The 24,542-nt window shown below is 40.1% G+C and overlaps 1 protein-coding gene across 11 annotated transcripts in view; it reads left to right on the top strand.

The window, feature by feature from the left end:
* The window catches only part of SMOC1 (SPARC related modular calcium binding 1), a 296,270-nt gene that overhangs the window by 180,879 nt on the left and 90,849 nt on the right, over positions 1-24,542 (top strand). For 6 of the 11 annotated variants that reach the window (XM_073609810.1, XM_073609807.1, XM_073609805.1 and 3 more), the window contains exon 5: positions 1,483-1,530. In XM_073609810.1, coding sequence (XP_073465911.1) covers positions 1,483-1,530 — 48 coding nt within the window. Of the gene's footprint in view, positions 1-1,482; positions 1,531-23,193; positions 23,293-24,542 lie in introns of all 11 variants that reach the window. The other 5 variants (XM_073609800.1, XM_073609801.1, XM_073609803.1 and 2 more) reach the window with 1 other exon arrangement.

Here is a 24,542-nt window from a genome sequence, read left to right as displayed (position 1 = left end):
CGTAGGAAAGACCGGGGATCGTGGAGGCTTCGTAGGCCGCACAAGGCCTCGGCCACGACGGGCAGTTTCAGCGGCCTGGCAAGCCACCGGACCATACCAGGCCTGTGGATGGGCAGGCAGGAGGACGAAGGGGACCCGCAGCCAAGCCAGGAACGGAGGAAAGGCTCAGGAGAGGAAGATTCGGCCAGCAGTGACGTCATTCGGGCCCCGTTCGTAAGTAGGGGTCGTTCGTAAGTCGGATGTTCGTAAGTCGGGGACCCCCTGTAGATTACTGAATTTGGGGGTCTGTAAAAAATGTCCGTTAAAATCTTTCATCACAGAAATCCAGTTCTGATGATGGCAGTGTCATCTGACGTGATAACCGACATCAATAGTAGTCACCACTTTGTCCACTTTGGGGAAATCTTTCCTTACTTCCTAGCTTCCATCTCTGGGGCAGCAAGGAAAACTTCTTCAAAAGAGAACCAAACAGCAATAAAAACACTTATTTTCTGTAGAGTGTGGGAGGTTAAAGGGGTTGTAAAGGTATTTTTTTTTTTTTTTTAAAATAACAAACATGTTATACTTACCTTCACTGTGCAGCTCGTTCTGCACAGAGTGGCCCCGAACCTGGTCTTCTGGGGTCCCTCGGCGGCTGTTTCAGCTCCTCCCCGCAAGCATTTACCACCTTAATGCGAGCTCCCTCGCATGGTGGTGAGTGCTTGCGGGCGCGCTCCCGTGATACAGCCGGCGGCTATAGCCGCTCGCTGTATCACTCTGCCCCGCCCCCCGGCGCGCCGCGTCATCGGATGTGATTGACAGCAGCGCGAGCCAATGGCTGCGCTGCTTTCAATCCATCCACTGCAGCCAATCAGCGACCAGGCTGAGCTGCAATGAAGATGATGAGGACGAGCAGAGAAGATTCGAGGCGTCAGGTAAGTAAAACGGGGGGGGGCTGGGGGCGGCGGTACTGTCAAAAGTTTTTTCACCTTAATGCATAGAATGCATTAAGGTGAAAAAATGTTTACCTTTACAACCCCTTTAAGAAATGTTGTGATTTTTTAAATTGCTATCTATATCTACTTTGAGCAAATTTCCCCTAACATCCTGTCCTGGTGACAATCTGTGTTGTGTGGGTATTACAGGGCATTATCGCAAAAGGAAATGAGGGTAAGTCTCCCCAATGGAGACAAAATACAACAAAAAACTTTACAAAGGTTCTTACCTTTTTTCCAAAAAGAAACTGGTCTGGGCTGAGTTTTTTGACCTTCCTTGCTTTAGTTGGCTAGATGCTGAAGCATGACAGTCTTATATTCCTTTTCTCTACGAGGCTTGTTGTGTTATATCTAATAGCACCGGACCCAATATTTGAGTTATTCTGTAACATGAAGAAGATAAAAAAAGCAATATTCATCTTATGTGACAGAACAGCTCTGACTATTTAAAATATCACAAATGCCTATGGCTTTTTTTGTTGACATTGTTTATTTCTTTTCTTTGCAGGTTCAGTAACAGATAAGCCCTCAAGCCAGGGTAACTCAGGCAAGAAAGGTGAGTGAAGTTCTATGATGGGCTGTGAATTGCTAGTCCACAGCAGATTATTTTCAATATGAACTTATGAAGATTTTTAATTATAATGATAATCAGGGGCGGATCTACCACTAGAGATGGAAAGACCCGGAAAAAACTGGAAAAATTGGCTGTTTTTTTTTTTTTTTTTGGAAAAATTGGAAAAAAATAAGCGTGAAATATGTTTATAATAATAATATATCTTTGACATGGCATTCAAACTATATAACATGAAGATCTTAACCGCTTGCCGACCAGCCGCTGCAGTTGTACTTCGACAGAATGGCACAGGCAGGCGCATGGCCGTTATGTTACGTCGCTCCTTCTGGTGACCACTAGGGGCGCACGCGCGCCTGCAGCTCGTGCGCGCACCCGCAGCTCGTCCCCGGAGCCAATGTGAGTGCCTGACGGTCTCGATGACAGCCAGGCTCCCGTGATCGCTCATAACACAGCGAGAAGCGGGATCTCTGTGTGTAAACACAGAGATCCTGGTTCTCTGCGGGGAGAATTGACAGATTTTCTGTTCATACAAAGTATGAACAGCGATCTGTCATCCACTCTAGTCAGTCCCCTTCCCCCTTCAGTTAGAACACACACTAGGGAACACAATTAACCCCTTGATCGCCCCCTAGTGTTAACCTCTTCACTGCCAGTGACATTTTTACAGTAATCAATGCATTTTTATAGCACTGATTGCTGTATTAATGTCAGTGGTCCCAAAAATGTGTCAAAATTGTCTGATGTGTCCGCCATAATTTCGCAGTCACAATAAAAATCGCAGATCGCCGCCATTACTAGAAAAAAAAAATAATAATAAAAATGCTATAAATCTATCTCCTATTTTGTAGACGCTATAACTTTTGCACAAACCAATCAATATACGCCTATTGCGATTTTTATTACCAAAAATATGTAGAAAAATACATATCGGCCTAAACTGAGAAAAAATTTGCTTTTTTTTTTTAAAAAAAAATGTAGATATTTATTATAGCAAAAAGTACAAAATATTGTGTTTTTTTCAAAATTGTCGCTTTTTTTTTTGTTTATAGCGCAAAAACCGCAGAGATGAGCAAATACCACCAAAAGAAAGCTTTATTTGTGGGGGAAAAAAGGACAGTTTACCTGTTCTGATGTATAGTTCAAATTTTCTTAACATATACAGTCCTTGTTATTCCATTTGTAATAAGAAAATACAATTTTAAAAAGCAAGTTTAGTTTAGATACTGAATAAGCTGCACATTTATTTCAAGCATAATTTCATATACACTGCATTTCACAGTCACAGTGTAACAAAATTACATTTAATTTGTACAACCACTGCACGCTGAAATTAAAAAAAAAAATTCTGAACATTTCCATTTTTTTCCGGGAAAAAAAAAAAAGTATTTTTTTCCAATGTCTTCAAAAATATCTACCACCATAGCTGGCTGTATGTCTACCATGGGGCCCCACAGTACAGGAAGCTCATTTCAGCCTGATTGAATATAAACTTTTCTGGGCAGCATAAAACAGTATATAAGTGTGGGCACTGTACTATTAAAATATTCAGTATGGCATGATGCAAGGGATTGCCTTAGAAAGATTATTTCACAATAGTGGGCTTGCCTTTAAAATCTAATTCGGAAAGCCAGGGCCTTTCTAATGAATATGCTGGATTCGTCTTTACTACTTCAATATTTACATTTCCTAAACAGATGAATTCACAACTCCATTATTATATAGATTTCTATGATTCCCAGTGATTCCAGTTACTATTATAATACTGATAGATCTTTTGCTCTCAGAACTTGATAACCAAATTTACCTACTGCTGTAAAATGTAACCTAAAAGGCCCACTATAGAAAAAAAATTACTCTGTTATCTGTATGTGGTTAATACTTGTAATAACAGTATTCAGTATATGAATACCTTTTTTTTATTTCACAGACCTTTATTTATATTTTTTGTCTACATGTACATGCAGACCAAGTTGTCCGGCAAAAGTAATAGTCACAGGGTTTGAGACAAGCCACATAACACTTCCGGGGGTTCTTACAACAGTCAGCTTTTATTTATATGGTTTAAAACTATTTTTCAAATGAAAAAAAGTGTTAGCTAGAGTTGGGCTTTAATTTGTTTGTTGCTTATTTAACCTCTTCAATACTGCCTATTTATTGAGGCCCTAAAATGGCAAGTTACTACAAATACCCCCTAAATGACCCCTTTATGGAAAGTACACAATGCAAGGTATTTAGTAAGAGGCATGGTGAGTTTTTTGAAGTTGTAATTATTTGTCACAATTTTATGGAGAATTAAGAAATTAAATAAAATTTATGTTTTTAATTTTTTTGTTTGCATACTGTCACCAGAGCAATGCAGTCTCGTCATGTGTGGCAGGGATTTAGAACACTGACTGGTGACAGTATGTAAAAAAATAAAAATGAAAATAAAATAATTTTTGTTTCAATTTCTTTAACTTTTTTCTTTTTTTTTACAAATGTTTTATTTATTTTTTTACATTTTATTTTTACTTTTTTATTTTTTACATCTGTGACCAGATCAGTGCATTATTACCAAAGCAACACTGTACTACTCTGGGAAAGTTATCAGGATTTTTTTTACACTATGATTGCTTATAACAGTGATGATTATGGTGCAATCCAGTGCGATTTCACCCCATTCAAATGTATAGGCTGAACTACTGCACCTGGATCAAATTGGAATCTCCCAGGAACACACAGCACGTTCCTGTGCAATTCTTGGTGTGAACGCGCCCTAACACCACATTTCCATCTAAGATTACCATGTTCACAAAGTGACGTCCTGCTACATATTTCCATCTCTGAGGAAAGGAAAAATGCTTCCTTGCAATGGGGTTGCCCCATGCTGGTTTAGGTCATGGGGGCTGCAAAAAGCAGCTTTACTTAGTAGCCAGTGCTCTCATCTTCTCCCCTACCCTCCAGGAATGGACTGTCCCTTGGCATCCTTGTGTCCAGTCCAGGGCTTTGGACTTAATGGTGTCAGAGGACCTGCGACATGGTAGTGCATAGGGGAGAAGAGGCTGCGAGGACCCCTCTTACAGCCTGGAGAGAGCCTGCAGGGGCAGAGTCTCGGGTAAGTAAAACTGCCTTTTGTGGCTTTGCAGCTCCTTAGACCTAAACAAGTATTTAATCCTATAATGATGCAGGGTCTATCATGAAGTCTTTTAGAGTGGCAGTCATTTTGTATTGGGTAGAAGATACACAGTCAATGTGCTCAGGGCCAGCCTTATGGGGGAGTAGAAGCAGCCTCCAAACATGCAAAAAAGAAGAAAATGCAGGCGCCTCTGAGTGTAGACTGCAAAACATTTAATAATAGAGCAAAGGAATACAACTCACATGGAGGACATAAATGATAGGCATATATAGTAATCCGGTGGAAGGGAACTGCACTGGTCTGCACTGAGAGCCGTGTCACGCCACTCGTGGAGCTGTCCTGGCCGGCAAGATGCTGGAAAGATGGTGGGTGGTTGAGAGCAAGGGCTGGAAATCATGCTGGAACACAGCGTCATCTGTGTTGACATCACCAGCGTGCTCGTAATGTGTTTTGGAGCATGCGCACTAGGGGAAATACACTCAGAGCATGCTCCTTTCTCCTTTCAGAGCTTGAAAAAGGAGCGCATGTTGAGTGTATTTCCCCTAGTGTGCATTTTTCCCCTAGAAAAGCGTTGTGAGCATGCCGGTGATGTCAACACTAGCGACGCTGTGTTCCAGCTTGCATTCCAGCCCTCGCTCTCAACAACCCACCATCTTACTAACCATAACCACTCGGCGAGTGGTGTGACATGGCTCTCAGCGCTGACCAGTGCAGTTCTCTTCCACCGGTTTACTACATATGCCTATCATTTATGTCCTCCATGTGAGTTTTTTGCTCTATTATTAAATGTTTTACTTTCTACGCTCAGAGGCGCCTGTAAGCATTTAATCCTTCCTGTTGTGGGGGCAGCCCCACTGCAAGGGAGCATTTTTGCTTTCCCTGGAGTTCAGTTTTAAAGGAGGTGGAAAAAATAACAGATCTACTGGTAGGTTCAGCAGGTAATAAAACATGCTAGTGATAGCTTGCAATATAGTTATACATTTTTTCAGGGCTTTTTTTCTGACGATACGCCGTTCTGACACCTCTGCCAGAGACAGTGTGGCAGCAAAGCACTCTCTCTTGGTCTGTCTGTAGCATAGCAGGGCAGTGGCGCAGTAAGCATATTACAATAATAATAGTCGCGATATACAGCTCTGTTCCGGCTGCAGCTTGAGAGGGTGGAAGGTGGAGTGATATCATCTGCACTCCGGTCTGCCTCTCCCTGCAGACCAGAAACAAATTTTGTTGCCAGTTTGCTCAGCTGTGTGGAAGAGCTGCAGTTTGATCGTTTGGATAGCCTGTCCTGGAAGCATGTTTTTAAACATATTCTGGTAAATTGAATTGCCAGTGCTGCTGAATGGGGCTGTGTGTGCACTCTCTGGTAATGCTTCTTGGATGTACACCTGTGCTGTGACTGTCTCTTTGCTAGATTGGGAGGTCTCTTTGCTGGATTGGGCTGTCTCTTTGCTGGATTGGGCTGTCTCTTTAACGGATTGGGCTGTCTCTTTGCTGGATTGGTCTGTCTCTTGGATGGATTGGGCTGTCTCTTGGATGGATTGGGCTGTCTCTTGGATGTTGAAAAAAGGAGGGGTGTGGAGGCGCCAACTGTGGTAGCTTGTTTATGCAAAAATAAAAGTTAGTGTAACAATTACACTTACTCGTTCACAGGGTGGAGGTGTTTCTTTGAGATGGAAAAGTGTCCTGGGATGTGCTGTTATCTTGTTTCCGGCTCGGATTTCATTCCTTCAGGCGTCTGGTTGTGGAGTCTGTACACAGGCTGAACCACTGCATCCAGTGCATGGAAAGCTCCACGCTGACCACTCTGGAGTGCAGAAGAGGAAATGACGTCACTGATGCACGGCAAACGTCCAGGCTGGTGTTGGGGATAATGCAGGGATAGTACAGGCTACGCGCTCGGGGCTCACAGCTCCACACCCAGACGCCTGAAGGAATGAAATCCGAGCCGGAAACAAGATAACAGCACATCCCAGGACACTTTTCCATCTCAAAGGAACACCTCCACCCTGCGAACCAGTAAGTGTAATTGTTACACTAACTTTTATTTTTGCATAAACAAGCTACCACAGTTGGCGCCTCCACACCCCTCCTTTTTTCAACATTGATTATCAACAGAGGTAATGGACACCCTCTGAGGATGGCTGCCTCCTCATTCTAGAATTTACCTGCCTTATTTTAATGTGCTATTATAGCTACCATTGTACTATTTACCTTAGACATCACATGTTGCGGAGCGCTGGAAACCCCCCCCCTTTTGTTTCTCTGCTGTCTCTTGGATGGATTGGGCTGTCTCTTGTTGGATTGGGCTGTCTCTTTGCTAGATTGGGCTGTGTCTTTGCTGGATGGGGCCATCTCTTTGCTGGATTTGGATGTCTTCTTGCTGAATATTTGGTACTGTCTCTTTTCTGGATTAGGCTCTTTTTGCTGGATTGGGCCGTATTTTTGCTGAATATTAGAGGATGTCTCTTTTCTGAATATTTGGGGATGGTCTCTTTGCTGAATATGGGACTGTCTCTTTTCTGGATTGAGCCGTCTATTTGCTGGATATTTGGGAATGTCTCTGTGCTGGATTGGGTCGTCTCTTTTCTGAATGTTTGAGGATGTCTCTTTGTTGAATATTTGGGAATGGTCTCTTTGTTGAATATGGGGCTGTCTCTTTGCTGGATTGGGACGTCTATTTGTTAGATATTTGGGAATGTCTCTGCTGGAATGGGCCATCTCTTTGCTCAAAATTGGGGATGTCTTTTTGCTGATTATGAGGATGACTCTTTGCTGAATGTTTGGGAAGTCTCTTTGCTGAATATTTGGGGATGTCTCTTTGCTGGATTGGGCCATCTTTTTGCTGAATATTTGGGGATGTCTCTTTGTTGAATATGGAGATGTTTCTTTACTGTATTGGGTTGTCTTTGATAGAGTGGGCTGTCTTTTTGCTGAATATTTAGGGCCGTCTTTTTGCTGAATATTTGGGGATGTCTTTTTGCTGTATTGGGCTGTCTCTTTACTGAATATATGGGGCTGTTATTTTGATGGATATTCGGGGATGTCTCTTTGAATGATTGGTGATGTCTCTTTCCTGGATTGGGCCATCTTTTTGCTGAATATATGGGGATGTCTTTGCTGAATATGGGGATGTCTCTTTGCTGGAATGGGCTGTCTCTTTGGATTGGGCTGTCTTTTGCTGAATATTTGGGGCCATCTTTTTTCTGAATATTCGGGGATGTCTCTTTGCTTGATTGGGCTGTCTTTTTGCTGAATATTTGGTGCTGTCTCTTTGCTGGATTAAGCAGTCTCTTTGCTGGATATTTGGGAATGTATAATTTCTGGATTGGGCCATCACTTTCTGGGTATTTGGGGCTGTCTCTTTGCTCAATTGGGCTGTCTTTTTGCTGAATATACGTGGCTGTCTCTTTGCTGGATTGGGCTGTCTCTTTGCTGAATATTAGGGATGTCTCTTTGCTGAAGGGTGGGTCTAGGGGCAGTTCCAGGGACAGTCCAAGGGGATGATAGGGGTGGAGACAAACATGACCTAGGAGAGAGGGTTGAGTTCCTGTAGCTTTTCTCTGAGAAAAAAAGTCCTGCATTTTTGTGCCCCATAGATCTACTTTAAGATGCATGGGTCTTTTTAATTTACTGCTGAGATAGCTCGTCTCTGGACTTTCTTAAACATTTACAAGTTTATGGGAAATGTAGAACTAAGAAAATGATTAAGGCTAGTTTAAAGTAGATGTCTCAGTAAGTCTCCATCAAATATACAAGAGTATATTTTTGCTATAATTTTTTACCTTTTATGATTAAAAAAAAAATATTAAAGCTTCAGTCCAGTAATTTTGTCCATACAGAGATTATGTCATCAGTCTGCTATAGGCAGGAGGAATAATTTCCTTAGTCTCCTCTGCCCCAGCGATCAGATTGCTATATTAGCCCCTTTGCGCTGGTGGTTTGCATATATGTGGCCTCCCAGCGGGTGGGCCTTAATGCCAAACGACTGCATATATGCATACCGGAATTTAAACAGAGCTGTGCTAAGAGCACGCGCCCTGTGCACTCCCGGCACAGTTACCGGTGGCTAACAGAAAGCTCCTGACCTCTACTTGCGATCAGGAGTTTTCTGATCATGTGACTGCTGTGACATCCAATCACAGCGGTCCCATGATCAGAAACCTTGCCTTCCAGGGCCAGGGTTTCAAGTGTATTACCAGTCAAAGGCTAAATCTACTCCTGCCCCCACTCTAAGACTATTCTACCTACCCTGTAAAAGAAAAGATGTGTATCGTTATCTAGTCTCAAGCCGCTCCAGTCCAGTCCCATGTACGCCTGTGGGTGACACCCAGGCTCTGCAGCCGTTGTCTCTCTCTCTCCTCTACACTGAAGCTGACGCTGGTCATGTGATCGGACAGCAGCTGCTTCAGAATAGGTAAGTACAGACATCTTTTCTTTTATAAGGTAGATAGAAACTGAGAAAAGGGGTGGGAGTAGGTTTAGCCTAATGGCCTGTACACACGATCCGAATATCGTACGAAAACAGTGGTCCGAGGAAGGATCGTACGATATTCGGATCGTGTGTACACTACTTTCGACAGCCAATCACTACCGTTTATCCGATATTATTCGATCGGACATACACGAAAATTTTCCTTGTACGATTCCAGATCGTACGATTTTCGTTTAGTCAGTATAGTTGTCGTTAGAAATACAATACAAATACATTACAACACATGACATCACTTCCGATTTCTTTGTCTGTCGTAAGAGAATTTTCGTGACTTTATTTAGCTATTCAATTTCTACTTGCGACTATTAAGCGAGAACGGTCGTACGATTGGTTGTACGATAGTCGGAACGTGTGTACGAGGCATTAGTTAGAGTTTGACTGGAATTGCACTGGAGTTCACACTATTGCGAACACAGACATTGCATGTGATTCACACTGCATTGCTGTGCAGATCACATGCGATGTCTGTGCAATGCGAATTCAGCCATACAGTTGTATGGCTGAACTCGCATTGGATTCGCACGGAAAAGGTGCAGGAACCTTTTTTTTTCCCTGCACTGGAATTGAATCGCATGGATGTTCAAACCCATGCGATCCGATTCCTGTCCGAATTCACAGTTTGCCCTGCGAACTGATCTGGGGGTGTCATTAACTTTGTACTGACACTCGCAGCGGTTTGCAGAGAGCAGTGTGAACTCCCTGCGAGGGAGGTGTGATGCGGGAAGCATCGCATTAGTGTGAATCCAGGCTAAAACTTTGCAGCTTGTCTCTCAAAACTATTACAAACTAGGAAATCCAAACGTGCACACACACAAGATACAGTGTGTTTATTGGCTGATAAAAGGACACTCTGAAATTATTATTTTTAATTTAGAAATCAGCCGTTGCACTCTGTATTCCCTTTACAGATTACATTTAAAAAGAATATGCAATAAAAATTAAATATTTAACTCATGCACCTGTATATCTCCTATGGACTGGCAGTTTTACTTTTCAGCTATGGGCCTTCTGATTTAGCAGTAACTTTTTTATTATAGTAACTTTTTTATTACTTAGGCCCCTTTCACACTACCACAAATCACTTTTTGCTGCGATTTTAGTGTGATTTTGCGGCCGCGATTTTACCACGATTTCAGGGAATGCCTGTGTAAACTTGAGGTATGCTGACCTCAACTCACATGAAAGTTGGACCAAAGTAGTACAGGGACTACTCTAAAGCCAGCATGACCTGAAGTCACACATATATGAATGGTTATTATGGGTAATTATGGGGAGCGACTTGTCATGCAACTTTGCAATCCCAAGTCGCAGGACAAGTCAAACAAGCGTGAAAGGGGCCTTATTTATTTATTATTTATTTATTTCAGGTACTTATATAGCGCCGTCAATTTACGCAGCGCTTTTTACATATACATTGTACATTCACATCAGTCCCTACCCTCAAGGAGCTTACAATCTACGGTCCCTAACTCACATACATACTAGGGACAATTTAGACAGGATCCAATTAACCTACCAGCATGTCTTTGGAGTGTGGGAGGAAACCGGAGTACCCGGAGGAAACCCACGCAGGCACAGGGAGAACATGCAAACTCCAGGCAGGTAGTGTCGTGGGTGGGATTCGAACCAGCGACCCTTCTTACTGCTAGGCGAAAGTGCTATCCACTGCACTACTGTGCCGCCCTATGATACCAAAGTGATGAGAACATTGGGAGGGATAAATAAGATAATCTTGGCCTTCCAAAAAATTATTTTATTTTCTATATATTCTAAGAGCAATAGAAAAAAATGAATATATGTATGCTTGTTTTCCTGCCTGTAATAGTTTATTTTAAAACAACTAGTGTGAAGGTGGATACACATTTTACAATTTTCGTTCAATTTCCTTTAGATTTACATTCAGCTATGTTGTGCAAGGGCCTGCCTGATTGCATACAATTTGAAAGTGTTTAGGTTTGACCTCATATTATATGGTTTTGGTAAATCTAAAGGAAAATTATACAAGACAATTGTATAAAAATGTTATAGTGTGTAGCCAGCTTTACTCTAGTTATACCCAGCAAATTTTATTCAACTATTTTTCTTGTGTAAAAAAACTTTAACTTTGTTTCTATTTTTTAATCCATAGCTACAAAACCATGAAAAAAAAACACAAAAGAAAAAAAACAAGACATGTTAAATAGAAAAATTTATTTTAAGTGAGCGTAAGCCTACAATTTGTATTTTTTTTTTTTAAATAATGAACATCATACTTTCCTGCTCTGTGCAATGGTTTTGCACAGAGCAGCCCCGATTTCCCACTTTTTGACTCCCCCCACCTTGTTCTTTCTGGATCACAGTGGTCTTTCTAATGGAGAGAGTACATCTCCCTTGCTGGGAAACAAACCACACAGCAGCTGTAGTGTAATTTGCAGCTGCACTGCTCGTCCCGCCTCTCTCCTTGCCCAGTCACAGATTGCTTAGCATTTAGTGAACCCATTCACAAAATCAAAAGCTTTCTGTGATTGGATAGGGGAGGAGCGGGCAGCGTGGCTGCTGTGTAGGAGAGCTGTATCGCTTTTCTCAGAGTGCCGGAGTATAGCAAAAGCTATACTGTCATCAGTCAGTGAACCCATACATTTTAAATAGAGAGAGATCCAGGTGATGGCATACAACTCCTTGCACTGTATGTCAGCACAATTTAAAGGCTTATTTTTTCTGGAGTTCTGTTCAAGGAATACACTTTTATTGGCTAACTTAACTTATTAAAGATGCAAGCTCAACATTTCTAATTAGGGTTGATTTTTAAAAAATGTTGTTCCTGGCTACTAAAATGGAAGGAATTGGTCAGAGCAAGAGCTTATAGCAGTTTCTACAATCTGCAGTTTTGAAATGGTAAACTTCAGGCTACAGATGGTGGATGGTGAAGGTGGAGAGTAGAGTTCAGACATGCATTAGGATACTGAGTTCAAATTCCACAGAGTAGCCCATTGATATATTGAAGCTTCAGACGTCAATGTAAAGCAACTATGTTTAATGAGGAACACATGGAAACAAGTACTTGTATACCAAAGAAGGTTTTAAAGCTTTACAGAGTCCTTATAGTTGTTTTACAGCTTTTTCATTTTGATTGGGGTGTCTCTTTAATCGGCACCTTGCCATGTGGACATGTTAGGACACTTTGAGCAAACAAGACATTAAAACTGTAAAGTGAACAGAATTTTACCAGCTTAGTTCTCTTCCAACACAAACCTTAACATTACATTTCTGTCTGTTAACAACCATCAGTAAACACAGGAAATAAATATCCATTTTTAGAAAATCAATAAACAAAGCCAGACTGCAAATAACTGCGCTTGTTTAACATAAAATACTGTGGTTCATGTAATGGAAAAAAAAAAAAATATATATATATATATATATATATATATATATATATATTTTTTTTTTTTTTTTATATATATGTATAATACCAAGGTGGGACACCTGTGGCATATAGCTGATTTCCTTACACAGGATTACATCTGATGTGACACTCCTATTCTCCACCAGATATATATAAAAAAATTGGAGATGCAATCTCAGTTTAAGTTGAATTCCTGTACTTTAATCTTCATGCATTTAAAAGATACAAGCGACTGTACAGTTTTGGACAGCACATTTCCTTCATCACGCTGCATGTATAATACTAACTTTTTTGCTTGAGATATATAGATATATAGAGTTGTGCTCACAAGTTTACATACCCTGGCAAAATTTCTGATTTCTTGGCCATTTTTCAGAGAATATGAATGATAACACAAAAACATTTTGTTCACTCATGGTTAGTGTTTGGCTGAAGCCATTTATTATCAATCGACTGTGTTTACTCTTTTTAAATCATAATGGAACAGAAACTACCCAAATGACCCTGATCAAAAGTTTACATAGCCTGGTGATTTTGGCCTGATAACTTGCACACAAGTTGACACAAAGGGGTTTGAATGGCTATTAAAGGTAACCATTCTCGCCTGTGATTAGTTTGCTTGTAATTAGTGTGTGTGTATAAAAGGTCATCAAGTTTCTGGACTCCTGACAGACCCTTGCATCTTTCATCCAGTGCTGCACTGATGTTTCTGTATTCTGAGTCATAGGGAAAGCGAAAGGATTGTCAAAGGATCTGCCGGAAAAGGTAGTTGAACTGTATAAAACAGGAAAGGGATATAAAAAGATATCCGAGGAACTGAGAATGCCAATCAGCAGTGTTCAAACTCTAATCAAGAAGTGTAAAATGAGGGGTTCTGTTGAAACCAAACCACGGTCAGGTAGACCAACTGAAATTTCAGCCACAACTGCCAGGAAAATTGTTCAGGATGAAAAGACAAACCCACAAATAACTTCAAGGGAAATACAGGACTCTCTGGTGTGGCTGTTTCAAGATGCACAATAAGGAGGCACTTGAAGAAAGATGAGCTACATGGTTGAGTCGCCTGAAGAAAGCCATTACTATGCAAATGCCACAAAGTATCCCCCTACAATATGCCAAACAGCTTAGTGACAAGCCTCAAACCTTCTGGCACAAAGTCATTTGGAGTGATGAGACCAAAATTGATCTTTTTGGCAACAACCATTAATGCTACATTTGGAGAGGAGTTAAGAAGGCCTATGATGAAAGGTACGGAGGTGAATCACTAATGTGTTGGGGATGTGTGAGCTACAAAGGCACAGGAAATTTGGTCAAAAATGTTGGCAAGATGAATGCGGTATGTTATCAAAAAATACTGGAGGAACATTTGCATTCATCAGCCAGGAAGCTGTGGGGGCAATACACGGTATTAAGAACTGGGGTATGTAAACTTTTGATCAGGGTCATTTGGGTAGTTTCTGTTGTCATTATTAATTAAAAAGAGTAAACACAGTTGATTGATAATAAATGGCTTCAGCCAAACACTAACCATGAGTGAAAGAAAAGTTTTTGTTTTATCATTCATATTCTCTGAAAAATGGCCAAAAAAATCATAAATTCTGCCATGGTATGTAAACTTATGAGCACAACTGTATGTAGATAGATAGATAATATCTTTAGAAATAGTACATTTACAGTTAATTTAAAAGAAGGATTAGATATTATGATTTACTCCCCATGTTAAAACAGTAGAAGAATCCCTTCTATAAGATTGTTTATATTACTTGGTTAAATATAACAGGGTAGATTTAGACATTTTGCTGCCCTAGGTAACCTGGTGGTGGTAAAAAGCTAATATTAGAATGTACAATTGGATGAAACATGGTTTCACAGCTTTACAGACCAACATACCAGAAGTCATAGAGACAGCTTCTTGTTGTAATCTGAAATGAAACTGTGATTTCCCTTAACACACATGAACACTCTTCCTTTTTTAGTTAATTTGCTGAACCAATGTCCAAAAGTGGTCAGAAAGGGGTAACAAAGTAAGAAAATATGTTTTTACAGTATTTAATTTTTTAGGCTTGTCGCTACCCGTCTACGTGAGGCTCCTCTTGGTCCAACAGAACAAGTGAGATTTTCAAGGGCATAAAACAGATAAGGAATCTCTGATGGAGAAATCCCACACTTGGAGTCTTTGGATAACACATTAATGGAGTGTTCAACCCACCGAAAATCTTCTATAACTCAAATATCTGTTTTGGTTAGACCAACATTTTAAATGTTACCTATATTGAAAAAAAAAGACTGCATCTGCTGCCCTCTTCTCCAAAAATACAGGCTGAGAACTTGTGCTCTGGCTGGAAAGTCTCTGCACTCACATAACAAACTTGTAGTAAACTTAAGCCGGCCACTTGGTGTCATCCATTAAAATGCGTATACTTACTGGTTATGTGTAAAACACAACCATATCAGACTAACGCATTTTGTCTGTAACAGCCTTCCTCATATGAAGGCTATGAGGAAGACCGCTACAGCCAAAACACATTAGCCTGAAACAGTTGTGTTTTGCATTACGATGCATGACACTGAGTGGTCGGCTTAAGTCTACTAAAAATATATATTACCTGGTTTTCATTCTGATCTAGGGACTTCAGTGCTTTCAGAGTCACTGACCTGTGATAAGTAGGAAATTTAGAAGCTATGCTGTTCTGCATGCATGCTTTAGAAATGATCAGCATTGAAGGTGTTGAATTATCATGAGAGCCAGGCAACTTGCATTTTTAGAAGGAGGTCCACTATTCGCATTTTCCATATTTTTCTCAATACCGGTTACTTTTATATACAGTTTTATAAAAATAGGTCATAAAACAAATGAAGATAAAGTAACTAGGAGAGAGCAATGTATTTATGTAACTAGCTACAACTTAGCAGCCTTCAAGGTGTATGCTGGAATAATAACTATTTCTTTATGATCTGCCTAATCCTGTGGCGTCTAATTTTAGAATACCCCCTTAGCTTTGTATACTTTTGTACAGCGCTTGCCAGGTTTCAGTGCCAAGTTTAAGACCTCATCATTTACTTCATAGTTTAAATAGTGTGAAAACTCTGGAGGTGTTCCTGTTTTGGGGAAAAAATGACAGGCCATGATTAATCATACCGAATCAGCGTGATGGACAATCCTAATAACAGCTGTGTCATACTGAGACTTTTGACCTGCTGCTGATTTGTGGAACGTGCAGTTATTTATTGCTAAGAGGATTTCAAGGGAGAAAGGCCATGCTAATAAATTAAATTTCATCGTTATGATTGTATGATTTATTACTCGTATAGTTTCTAAGCCTGAAGACTAGCATGCTCGTGTTTAGGTTTCAGACTTACTGTTTAAAAGTTATATAAGGTAAAATATTGCAAGAGTTTTTCATTTGGGTAGTCATTTTTAACTTTTAGTGGTTCCAAAATCATGGTTCTCTTGGTCTACTTCTCTCACTTCTGAAGCTTTTATGGTACCTGTCAATTAACTTTAAGTATGAAGACACTGGTGACAAATAATAATAATATTACTCAAACTTATCTGCATGATATCTCCACCGGCTGCACACCTTGTATTATCTTCAGCAGTAAATCATTTTTCTCTTCCCAACAGTGTCTCCATTTTGTCTTTAGTGACCTATCTTCCCTTGTCCCAGTGATATATCCCACCCTGTCCCCAGCAGCATATCTTCCCCAGTACCCAGAAACGTATGCCCCCTGCCCCCAGCAGTTTACTTCCTCCTGTACAAAGTACATTTCCCCTGTCTCCAACAGCTATTCTGCTATTCTCTTCTGCTATACCAGCAGTATATTTTCTCCTGTCTCCATTAGTATATGACCTCCTTTCCCCAGCAAAATATCTCCCCTGTCCCAAACATCACATCTCCCTTTATATACAGTAAAACCTTAGATTGCAAGCATAATTTGTTCCAGAAACATGCTTGTAATCCAAAGCAGTTGTATATCAAAGCGAATTTCCCCATAAGAAATAATGGAAACTCAGATGATTCGTTCCACAACCATTTATTCATAAGTCCTTCAGTTTATAGTCCATATAAAAAGATCATCGCAATGTGATAGGTTGTGTAACCATAAAATGTCCATTTACAAATGGCAGCCTCCACAGGGGGATAAGAAGCAAAATCCATCAGGAGCTACAGAGTATAAAAGAGAAGAGAGGCACCTTTAAGTGTAGCAATATGATTACATTTGATGAAGGTACAACATTTAGCAACTCACGTGGTTGATGATTAAAACAGGCAAATCTAAGTATGCAGGCAACTGGGGTAAAGCTGTCCACATAGACCATCCTCCGCACCGCTGGCTCTCACTGCTGTCAGTCTGCAATCGTGACCGGGAAGATTACCCTGCAGTGGAGAGATCTGAAAGCGAGGCTTGAAGAGCTCGTGGAGTGCAGCGTGGAAGAGATGACGTTGATGACAGTGCGGAGAATGGTCTATGTGGACAGTTTTACCCCAGATGCCTGCATACTTGTGCCTGTTTTAATCATCAACCATGCGAGTTGCTAAATGCTGTACCTTCATTAAATGTAACCATATTGCCACACTTAGAGGCTCCTCTCTTCTCTTTTATACTCAGTTGTGACTTGACGCTACTTGTATATCAAGACATCACTTGTATATCAAGTCAAAATTTATGAAAACATTTTGCTTGTCATGCAAAATGCTCTTAAACCAAGATACTTTCAAACCAAGGTTTTACTTTATTAGCAAATGGATAAAGATAGGCGCTAGCCTTACAAATGTATCAGTGCTCAAAACAGAAAACAGAACTTCAAACCAATGATTCAAATAATATCCACAATTAAATCAAATCTATATATTGAACTTAGCATGTACATACAGTATATTCATAATGTCTATAAAGTCCAAAATATATGTATATGTTTCCAATCACCATGTCTGTCAAAAGTATAACTGGGTGACAATATCTTCTTAAACACAATGTGGTCCTCACTAACTAGACCTATGCAGCCAACAAAGCAGCCTTCAAGCGCTAGACATCACATCCAGAATGTGGGAGAGCTGGAACTAATCTGCTCATGTAATCCAATGTCAATTCCCACTCACCAGGAACAGACAACTGCAGCCCAGAGAGAGTACTTATAGTGTAGTACGTTTTTATTAAACACAAAGGTAATAAAAAATATAAACTATGCACTCACATAAAGTAGGGCCAAGAAAGACACCAACACAAACAGCTCACTTGTAAAAGACCTTAGCCTAGCACCACTGCTTGTAAGCACAGAGCCGGCATTTGTTCCATGAAACCGGAAGTGATGTCGGAGATGGGCCCAGAAGTGATGTCAGCGACTCAATGCATTTGGTGCTTCACGTGTCTTCAGGAAGCTCTGGATATCTCAGCACATCTCCCTTTGTCCACAACAATATATCTCCCCCTGTTCCCAGCAACATATCTTCTCTAATCCCAAGCAGCATATCTCTCCCTGTCCATATAAGCATAACCCAGTTATTGATTAAATACATTTTTCAGGCAAAATAAAAATATGGACTTTTCATTTGTTTCCAAAAAAAAACATAGATGGTGTGTTTGGCACTAACATTTGGGGTCATTTCAATTGCATGGTAAAGTAGGTTTTATATGTGTTTTAGGTGGACAACCATTGGGTTCTCCTGTATGTGGAATGGAGGGAATGCAATTAGATATGTCATATATAAGTTCATGGAAAACCAAGTTTAAAGGGTACGATGTATTTTCAAAATTCCATACATTTCATTGATGTGCAGGGTATACTCCCAGTTTGCAGCTGGGGGTTCAGCCAATCTTTTAAATTCCCCCAAAATAAGGCCTACAATGACATTGCCTGGCTGTTTTTTTCCATTTACATGAACAAGACCACTCTGGCATTATAGGCATTCAAATTAATAGCTGGTTGGACTGTTCTTGCAAATCTAACCATCATTTAATATCCACAGATAGTTTAGGTTTTCTATGGAACAGGCAAACATGATTTACAGACCCTTTGCAGAAAGTGATATATTTATTTTTTCCCATCTGCAGTGGTATGGTATGCTTCAGGACTTTTACACAGGTTGCTATGTGGCCCACGGCAGTAACATACTTAGGGGGAAATTGTGATAATCATCTTAATCTCACGCATATACCTATTAATATCTCTTTCTAAATCAGAGTGAAAGATATTTTGTGCATTTTATGGTGCCTTAAGGGTAGTAGTTTCTGTGAATTATACACATTTATTACAGTCTTGTTACAACATATTTAAAGTGAACATAAAAATATTGTATATGAGCAAATAAGTTGCAATGTCCAATACAGACTGTGAATACTGAATATTTCACAATGCAGTACGTTTCAGGGATGGCCGCAGTAATTTAGCATTGAACAGGTAAATGGCCAAGGAGTGCTTAGAGCACAGTTACACTGGCTGTGGAAATGTTCAGCAAAATAGCATTTAGAAGGAGCATTGTTTGAACCAGGATTTGAAATAAGGGGCGCTGTAGGTGTGTGTGGGCATTTTTCATATCTTTACTCGCAGCTAACAAAAGATCTGCACTGTCATACAGGGTTGCGTCAGTCATGAGCCCTGATTGCACCCCTGTTCTTTAAGTGCTGATGGGTACCCATATACATGAGATTACAGTTGCCTGACTTTGGCATTTTCAGGATGTGGCAGACTATAATATAATAATATACTATAATAATATATAATAATAATAATATACTATTATTTCTCACTTGATAAGTCAGCTTTAGAGGTGTCTGACAGTGTCTCTTTTTCTCCTCTCACAACACCTCTCCCTCCCCTCCCCGTAGGCATCGCTGATCAGAGCATGCATGTTCATGGACAATTCGGTTAAAGGTGATCATAAAAATCTGATCATACAAACTGATTGTACGGTATTCTTTAGATCTTCCATCAACTATGTAGTGGGCCTGTCTGATTGACAAATGTAATGGACTGTTTAGGTTTGTCTTTATATTACATTGATTTGGAAAAATCTAGTATTTTGTAGTGTTTATGGTCACACTAAGAAACAACCCAGAGGGCAAACAGATTGTACCTGCATATCTTAGCATCTTGGGTGTAGCTCCACTAAAGGCAGAAGCCCAAATTGGCGGCATTCCTGTGGGGAAGGTACAGGCAGCACTGAAGACACACCCCCCTCTTAATTCCGCAGCCTTTAATGCCATGTAGCCTGTGTTTTCTCTGCTCTGTTCCTACAGATAAAAGCCCAAGTCCACAACCTCTCACAGTCCCCTGTTTCATTCTGCATTTAAAAGCCTGAGCCTGCAACCTCCCACACCTACTACAGTGGTAGCTGCTGGCTTATGTTTTGTGATTGACAGCAGTTGGGGACCAGCGCCAGTCATTAAAAAACCCAAAACAGCACATGCCAGTTGCTACTACACTGGTCAATTTCAGACCAATGTGGTAGCTGCCGGCAATTTCTGTTGTCAGCTGGCTTTTGTACTTGTTTCAGGTAGTGATGCAGAATTTACTAAAGCTATTGGGTCAGAAATGCTGCTAGTATTTTTTTAAAAAGCTAGGTCAGCAACGGCGGCCACCATATTTTATCAGTACATGTGTGGGGGGTGCAGCATGGTGCGGTGGCTGTAAACACTCAGAGTCCAGTTAAAAAAACAGAACTGTTCAATAAAGCACAACTACCCGGCAGGAAGACAACCTGACCGGGCGCATTCACAGAATGTTGCTTTGAAGAGTATAGCAGTAGATCTCAGGTGCACTGACAGGAACTGTCTTGAGGGACAGAATGCGGCCTAGCAGGTCCGCACCCAAAAAGGAGGCTTCCAGGAAGGATGTCGTGTCCCTGCTCTTTCCCTACTTGTCTGGAACCTCTCCCTGCTGCTAATTTCTGTCTCTGACAGACCGGTGACCTGTCCTTACATTACCCACACGTGAAATGTGACTGGTGACCCAGGAAACCATAGAGGAACCATGTTCCTCTTGACTTCCTCTCCCTCTGCAATACCGCTGCGGTTGAGTGCTACTTGCAGTGGAGAAAGTAGACTGCACCTGCCTACACGTTTCTTTTAAGGTCAACTGGATGAGGTAAAGACCCCATATATTCCTATGCTGAATCCATTAGATGGTAGATAAGATTAGTGCTTTTTTTCTCATTTCATAGGGGAAGGGAGAAGGATCAGACAAGTCAGAAACCATCATGCGGAAAGGTTCTACATCTAGCATTGCAGCTTTTCGTTCACAAACACTGACAGTTTTATAGAATGAAAAAATGAAAAATGCACATTTTCCTTTAATATAACCTAAAAAAAACACATTACATCCTGTGTATTTATATTTGTGTCAAAAGGATGGCAATAAAACCCTTACAGAGTGTGGTATAATTTACAGTACTTTAACAGTAAGAAATTATTTCCCAATTCTAGTGGCAATTGAACTAGATTTCTGTCTTGGCATTCTATTGTGTATCTTTAGAACCGTTCTTATAAGAGCAAATCCAACCCTTTTCGTTTAGAAACAATGTACTGTTTCTGCTAGAATCACTCCCTATATAAGACTATTGCACATTTTCACAGCTCTTACAGTAATGAACTATTTCTAAAGAATAAACCTATTTTCTTCCAATCCCAAGAACTACCTTTGTTTCTTTTATGGTAGCCTTGAAGTAAACAGTCTCACACTTCATGTAACTATATGAGCAATTTATATATTTATAGTGGGTGATTATATCCCCTACAAGGGAAGTCTACCATAAGAGTAATAGGTAGGATGTCATTACTGACTGCTGTCCAACTCCTTGACTGATGTTGATGCTTTGATTTCAGTACTTTCTAAATCATTGACCCAGATCAAGTATATTGTTACTAACTTTACTAGACTATCATTATGGAATGCTTCATCTGGGTCTGTGACTTAGAAGTGTTGAAGCCAAGCAGGACAAATCAACAAGTATTTTTAGAAGGAATTCAGCAATGAAAGCCCACATATTTCTTTTTATGACAGGTATACTTTAGATTAGTGATATGTTTTTTTTTTTAACCAAAGGTGGAATCTGTAGAGTAGAATATGGAAAACTTATGTCTAACTTTAAAATAGTTAGTAATAGTTTGTCCTCCTACGTATACAATTATACCTCATTGTAATACTGTATAATAATAAGTACTTGGCAAGGTTCAACTGTAAAAGTGAAAAGGATGTTATTAATGTAGTGAGCTTGGGACTTTTGACATGATGCTATTGAAGGACCTGAGTGAGAAAATTCTTTGTGTGCTATCAGAATACATGTATTGTACACTGCACACAATTAACTCCTCTATAGTCCTTTCCTGAAAACCCCATGCAAGAATAGGCAGAGCCAATGAACATTGTCCTCTGGGTAGCATTTGCCTGAGCCACACAGTGTATTGTCAATCACGAATCAAAAAGGCAAACATAAGAGGCTTTCAATTGTGCCGTTAGGGGTCGAGAGGGCTTCCCGCTGTCTCCACTGCCTGGCTTTTAACCAGAAGAGAGGAAGAGAAGAATTGCTGTCACAATTAGGCGCATTCAGTGCTTTGCGCTCGCTCTCCTAAGAACCGGTCTATTTTCTCCCAGAGATGCACCTGCACAGTGTGTTAGAAAAAGGAAACACACTTGTGTGTGCTATAAAAGCCCAGCGAATTGTGTCCTAACCCTTCTTATTGCATACTAATTTCACATCTGTGAACTGGATAACCTTTGATGTCTCCAAGCTGTACAACCACAAAGCTTCAGAGGAAAATACATTTAGCCAGTATAAGCTTACAGTTTTCCATTACAGGATTTTTTGTTACTTTCATTTAAGAGCCATCTGCATAGTTTTTCTCATGACAGTAACCACATCAAATACACTTAAATACTTTTGCCCATATAGATTACAAGAGTTTTTATTGCAGTCGATCCCGTTGATGGCCATTGTCTACTGTGCTATAAATGCACCTCATACTAACAACTATTCAAGTATATTTTATTATTCTTTTACATCATTAAGCAAAGCTTGATGATGATTGGTTGCCAGGGATCAAATTAAAGCCCAATTGTAGCTTTGATTTTTTTTTTTAATGGTTCTATGAAGTTAGCGTGTTCCAAAGTAATGCTTATCAGCCCTTCCCTGGCAGCATGCCAGAGACCCAGACCACAACGCTCTGTGTGAAAGCAGTGGTCCACATTTCAGTGGTCTGATATTCCCCCTGCAGAGTGCTCCAATCAACAGTGCTCCTTACTGAGAGTGAGCGTTGATTGGAGTACAACGGTTGTGACTGTGCAGAGGACATATGGGACCCCTAAGATCTGGACCACTGCTCCCACATAGAAGGGCTACTAAGCATTAATTTGAAAAAGAAAAAATAACATACAAATTGTTTATTTTTTTGTGCACTCTCCTTTTAGAAAGCCAATAAAAACCAAAGCTACAATTTGGGCTTTATGATTATTCATAAACATATCTTATATAACTGAAGCCTTGATTCACCTAGATGAATTATTTTAACTGTGTTTGTTATTTTATCGCATGATAAATTTATCCTGAATATGTTCGGTTCACAAAAAAAAAAAAAAAAATGTGTGTAATTTTTTTCGCATGAAATAGGCATTCAACTCTTGAAAGCCTTATTTTCTCATGAGTCGTTATTTTATTTCAGGAAGCGTTATTTTATCACCACCTCAAATGGCTCCTTTTCCTGCTCTCCTCAACAGACACCTCATTGAAACTCACAGTTATCGCCAGCCTGAAGCTAGAGGTATTTTAAAGTGAACCTGTGGATTAATCAAACCTGACAAACTAACATCAGCAGGAGGGTGCTGACTGCATAAGATATCAACACATGTTTTTGGCTTCAGGATCAGTGCAGTCCAGCCCCTTCTGACCTAAATATGCAAAAAGCAACTTTTTCAAAGTTGCTATTCGGATAGGTATAGGCAAACCCCCTGCCCCCACATGACAATACCCAGGCCTGCTGATAGCTCTCTCTGGCACCGGTGCTGCATTATGGGTTGGGAGCAGAAGGTTGTGCCTAATCTCCACTACCAGAAAATGAAGACACAACAGACAGACAATAGAAGACTGCAATGATGCTGCAAAAACAGGTATGTGCTAACAGCTTATTGTGTCATCTACTTCCTGAGGATGTTAGTTTATCACTTTTGGTTTATCCACAGGTTTGCTTTAAGGAGCATATATTCTTTGTGAATTTACTTTTTCAGTTGAATACCTCAACAATTAATTAGTATGTGTCTTATGTCAGAGACCCATTACATCAAAAAAATATTTGTATGGGTGTTTTACACACACTTTTTTAAAAAACGTGCACAAACCAATCCCTATTAACAGAGCTAACAGGAGAATGTTATCACCTTTCATTGCTATTGCACCATCATGAGACAAGAACCACAGGAGTAGAAGCTCCTATTAGTGTAGCTGAGACCTCTTTTTTTATTCCTGATTCAGACCTGCTCCTACAGTTGTGCTCATAGGTTTACATACCCGGGCAGAATTTATGATTTCTTGGCCATTTTTCAGAGAATATGAATGATAACAGAAAAACTTTTCTTTCACTCATGGTTAGTGTTTGGCTGAAGCCAATTATTATCAATCAACTGTGTTTACTCTTTTTAAATCATAATGACAACAGAAACTACCCAAATGACCCTGATCAAAAGTTTACTTACCCCAATTCTTAAAGTGGTATTCCGGCTGAAATTAAACTTTTTAAATAAAAATACCCCTATAATACACAAGCTTAATGTATTCTAGTAAAGTTAGTCTGTAAACTAAGGTCTGTTTTGTTAGTTTATAGCAGTAGTTTGTTATTTTATAAACTTACAGCAGGCTGTGGCCATCTTAAGTGTGGGCCTCTGAAGCCAGACTGTATTTCTTCCTGGATCTCATCCTTGCAGATCTCGCACATGCTCAGTGCAGCACAAGCAGTGTAATAGGTTTCAGGTCAGGTTTCCATAGCAACGGCAGTTTCAGAGGAAGTTGCCGCCCCTT

Source organism: Aquarana catesbeiana, linkage group LG13 (assembly GCF_042186555.1).
Source record: "Aquarana catesbeiana isolate 2022-GZ linkage group LG13, ASM4218655v1, whole genome shotgun sequence".
Taxonomy (NCBI): Eukaryota; Metazoa; Chordata; class Amphibia; order Anura; family Ranidae; genus Aquarana; species Aquarana catesbeiana.
Note: the sequence above shows the minus strand (reverse complement) of the source record. Positions and strands in the feature narration are given on the sequence as shown.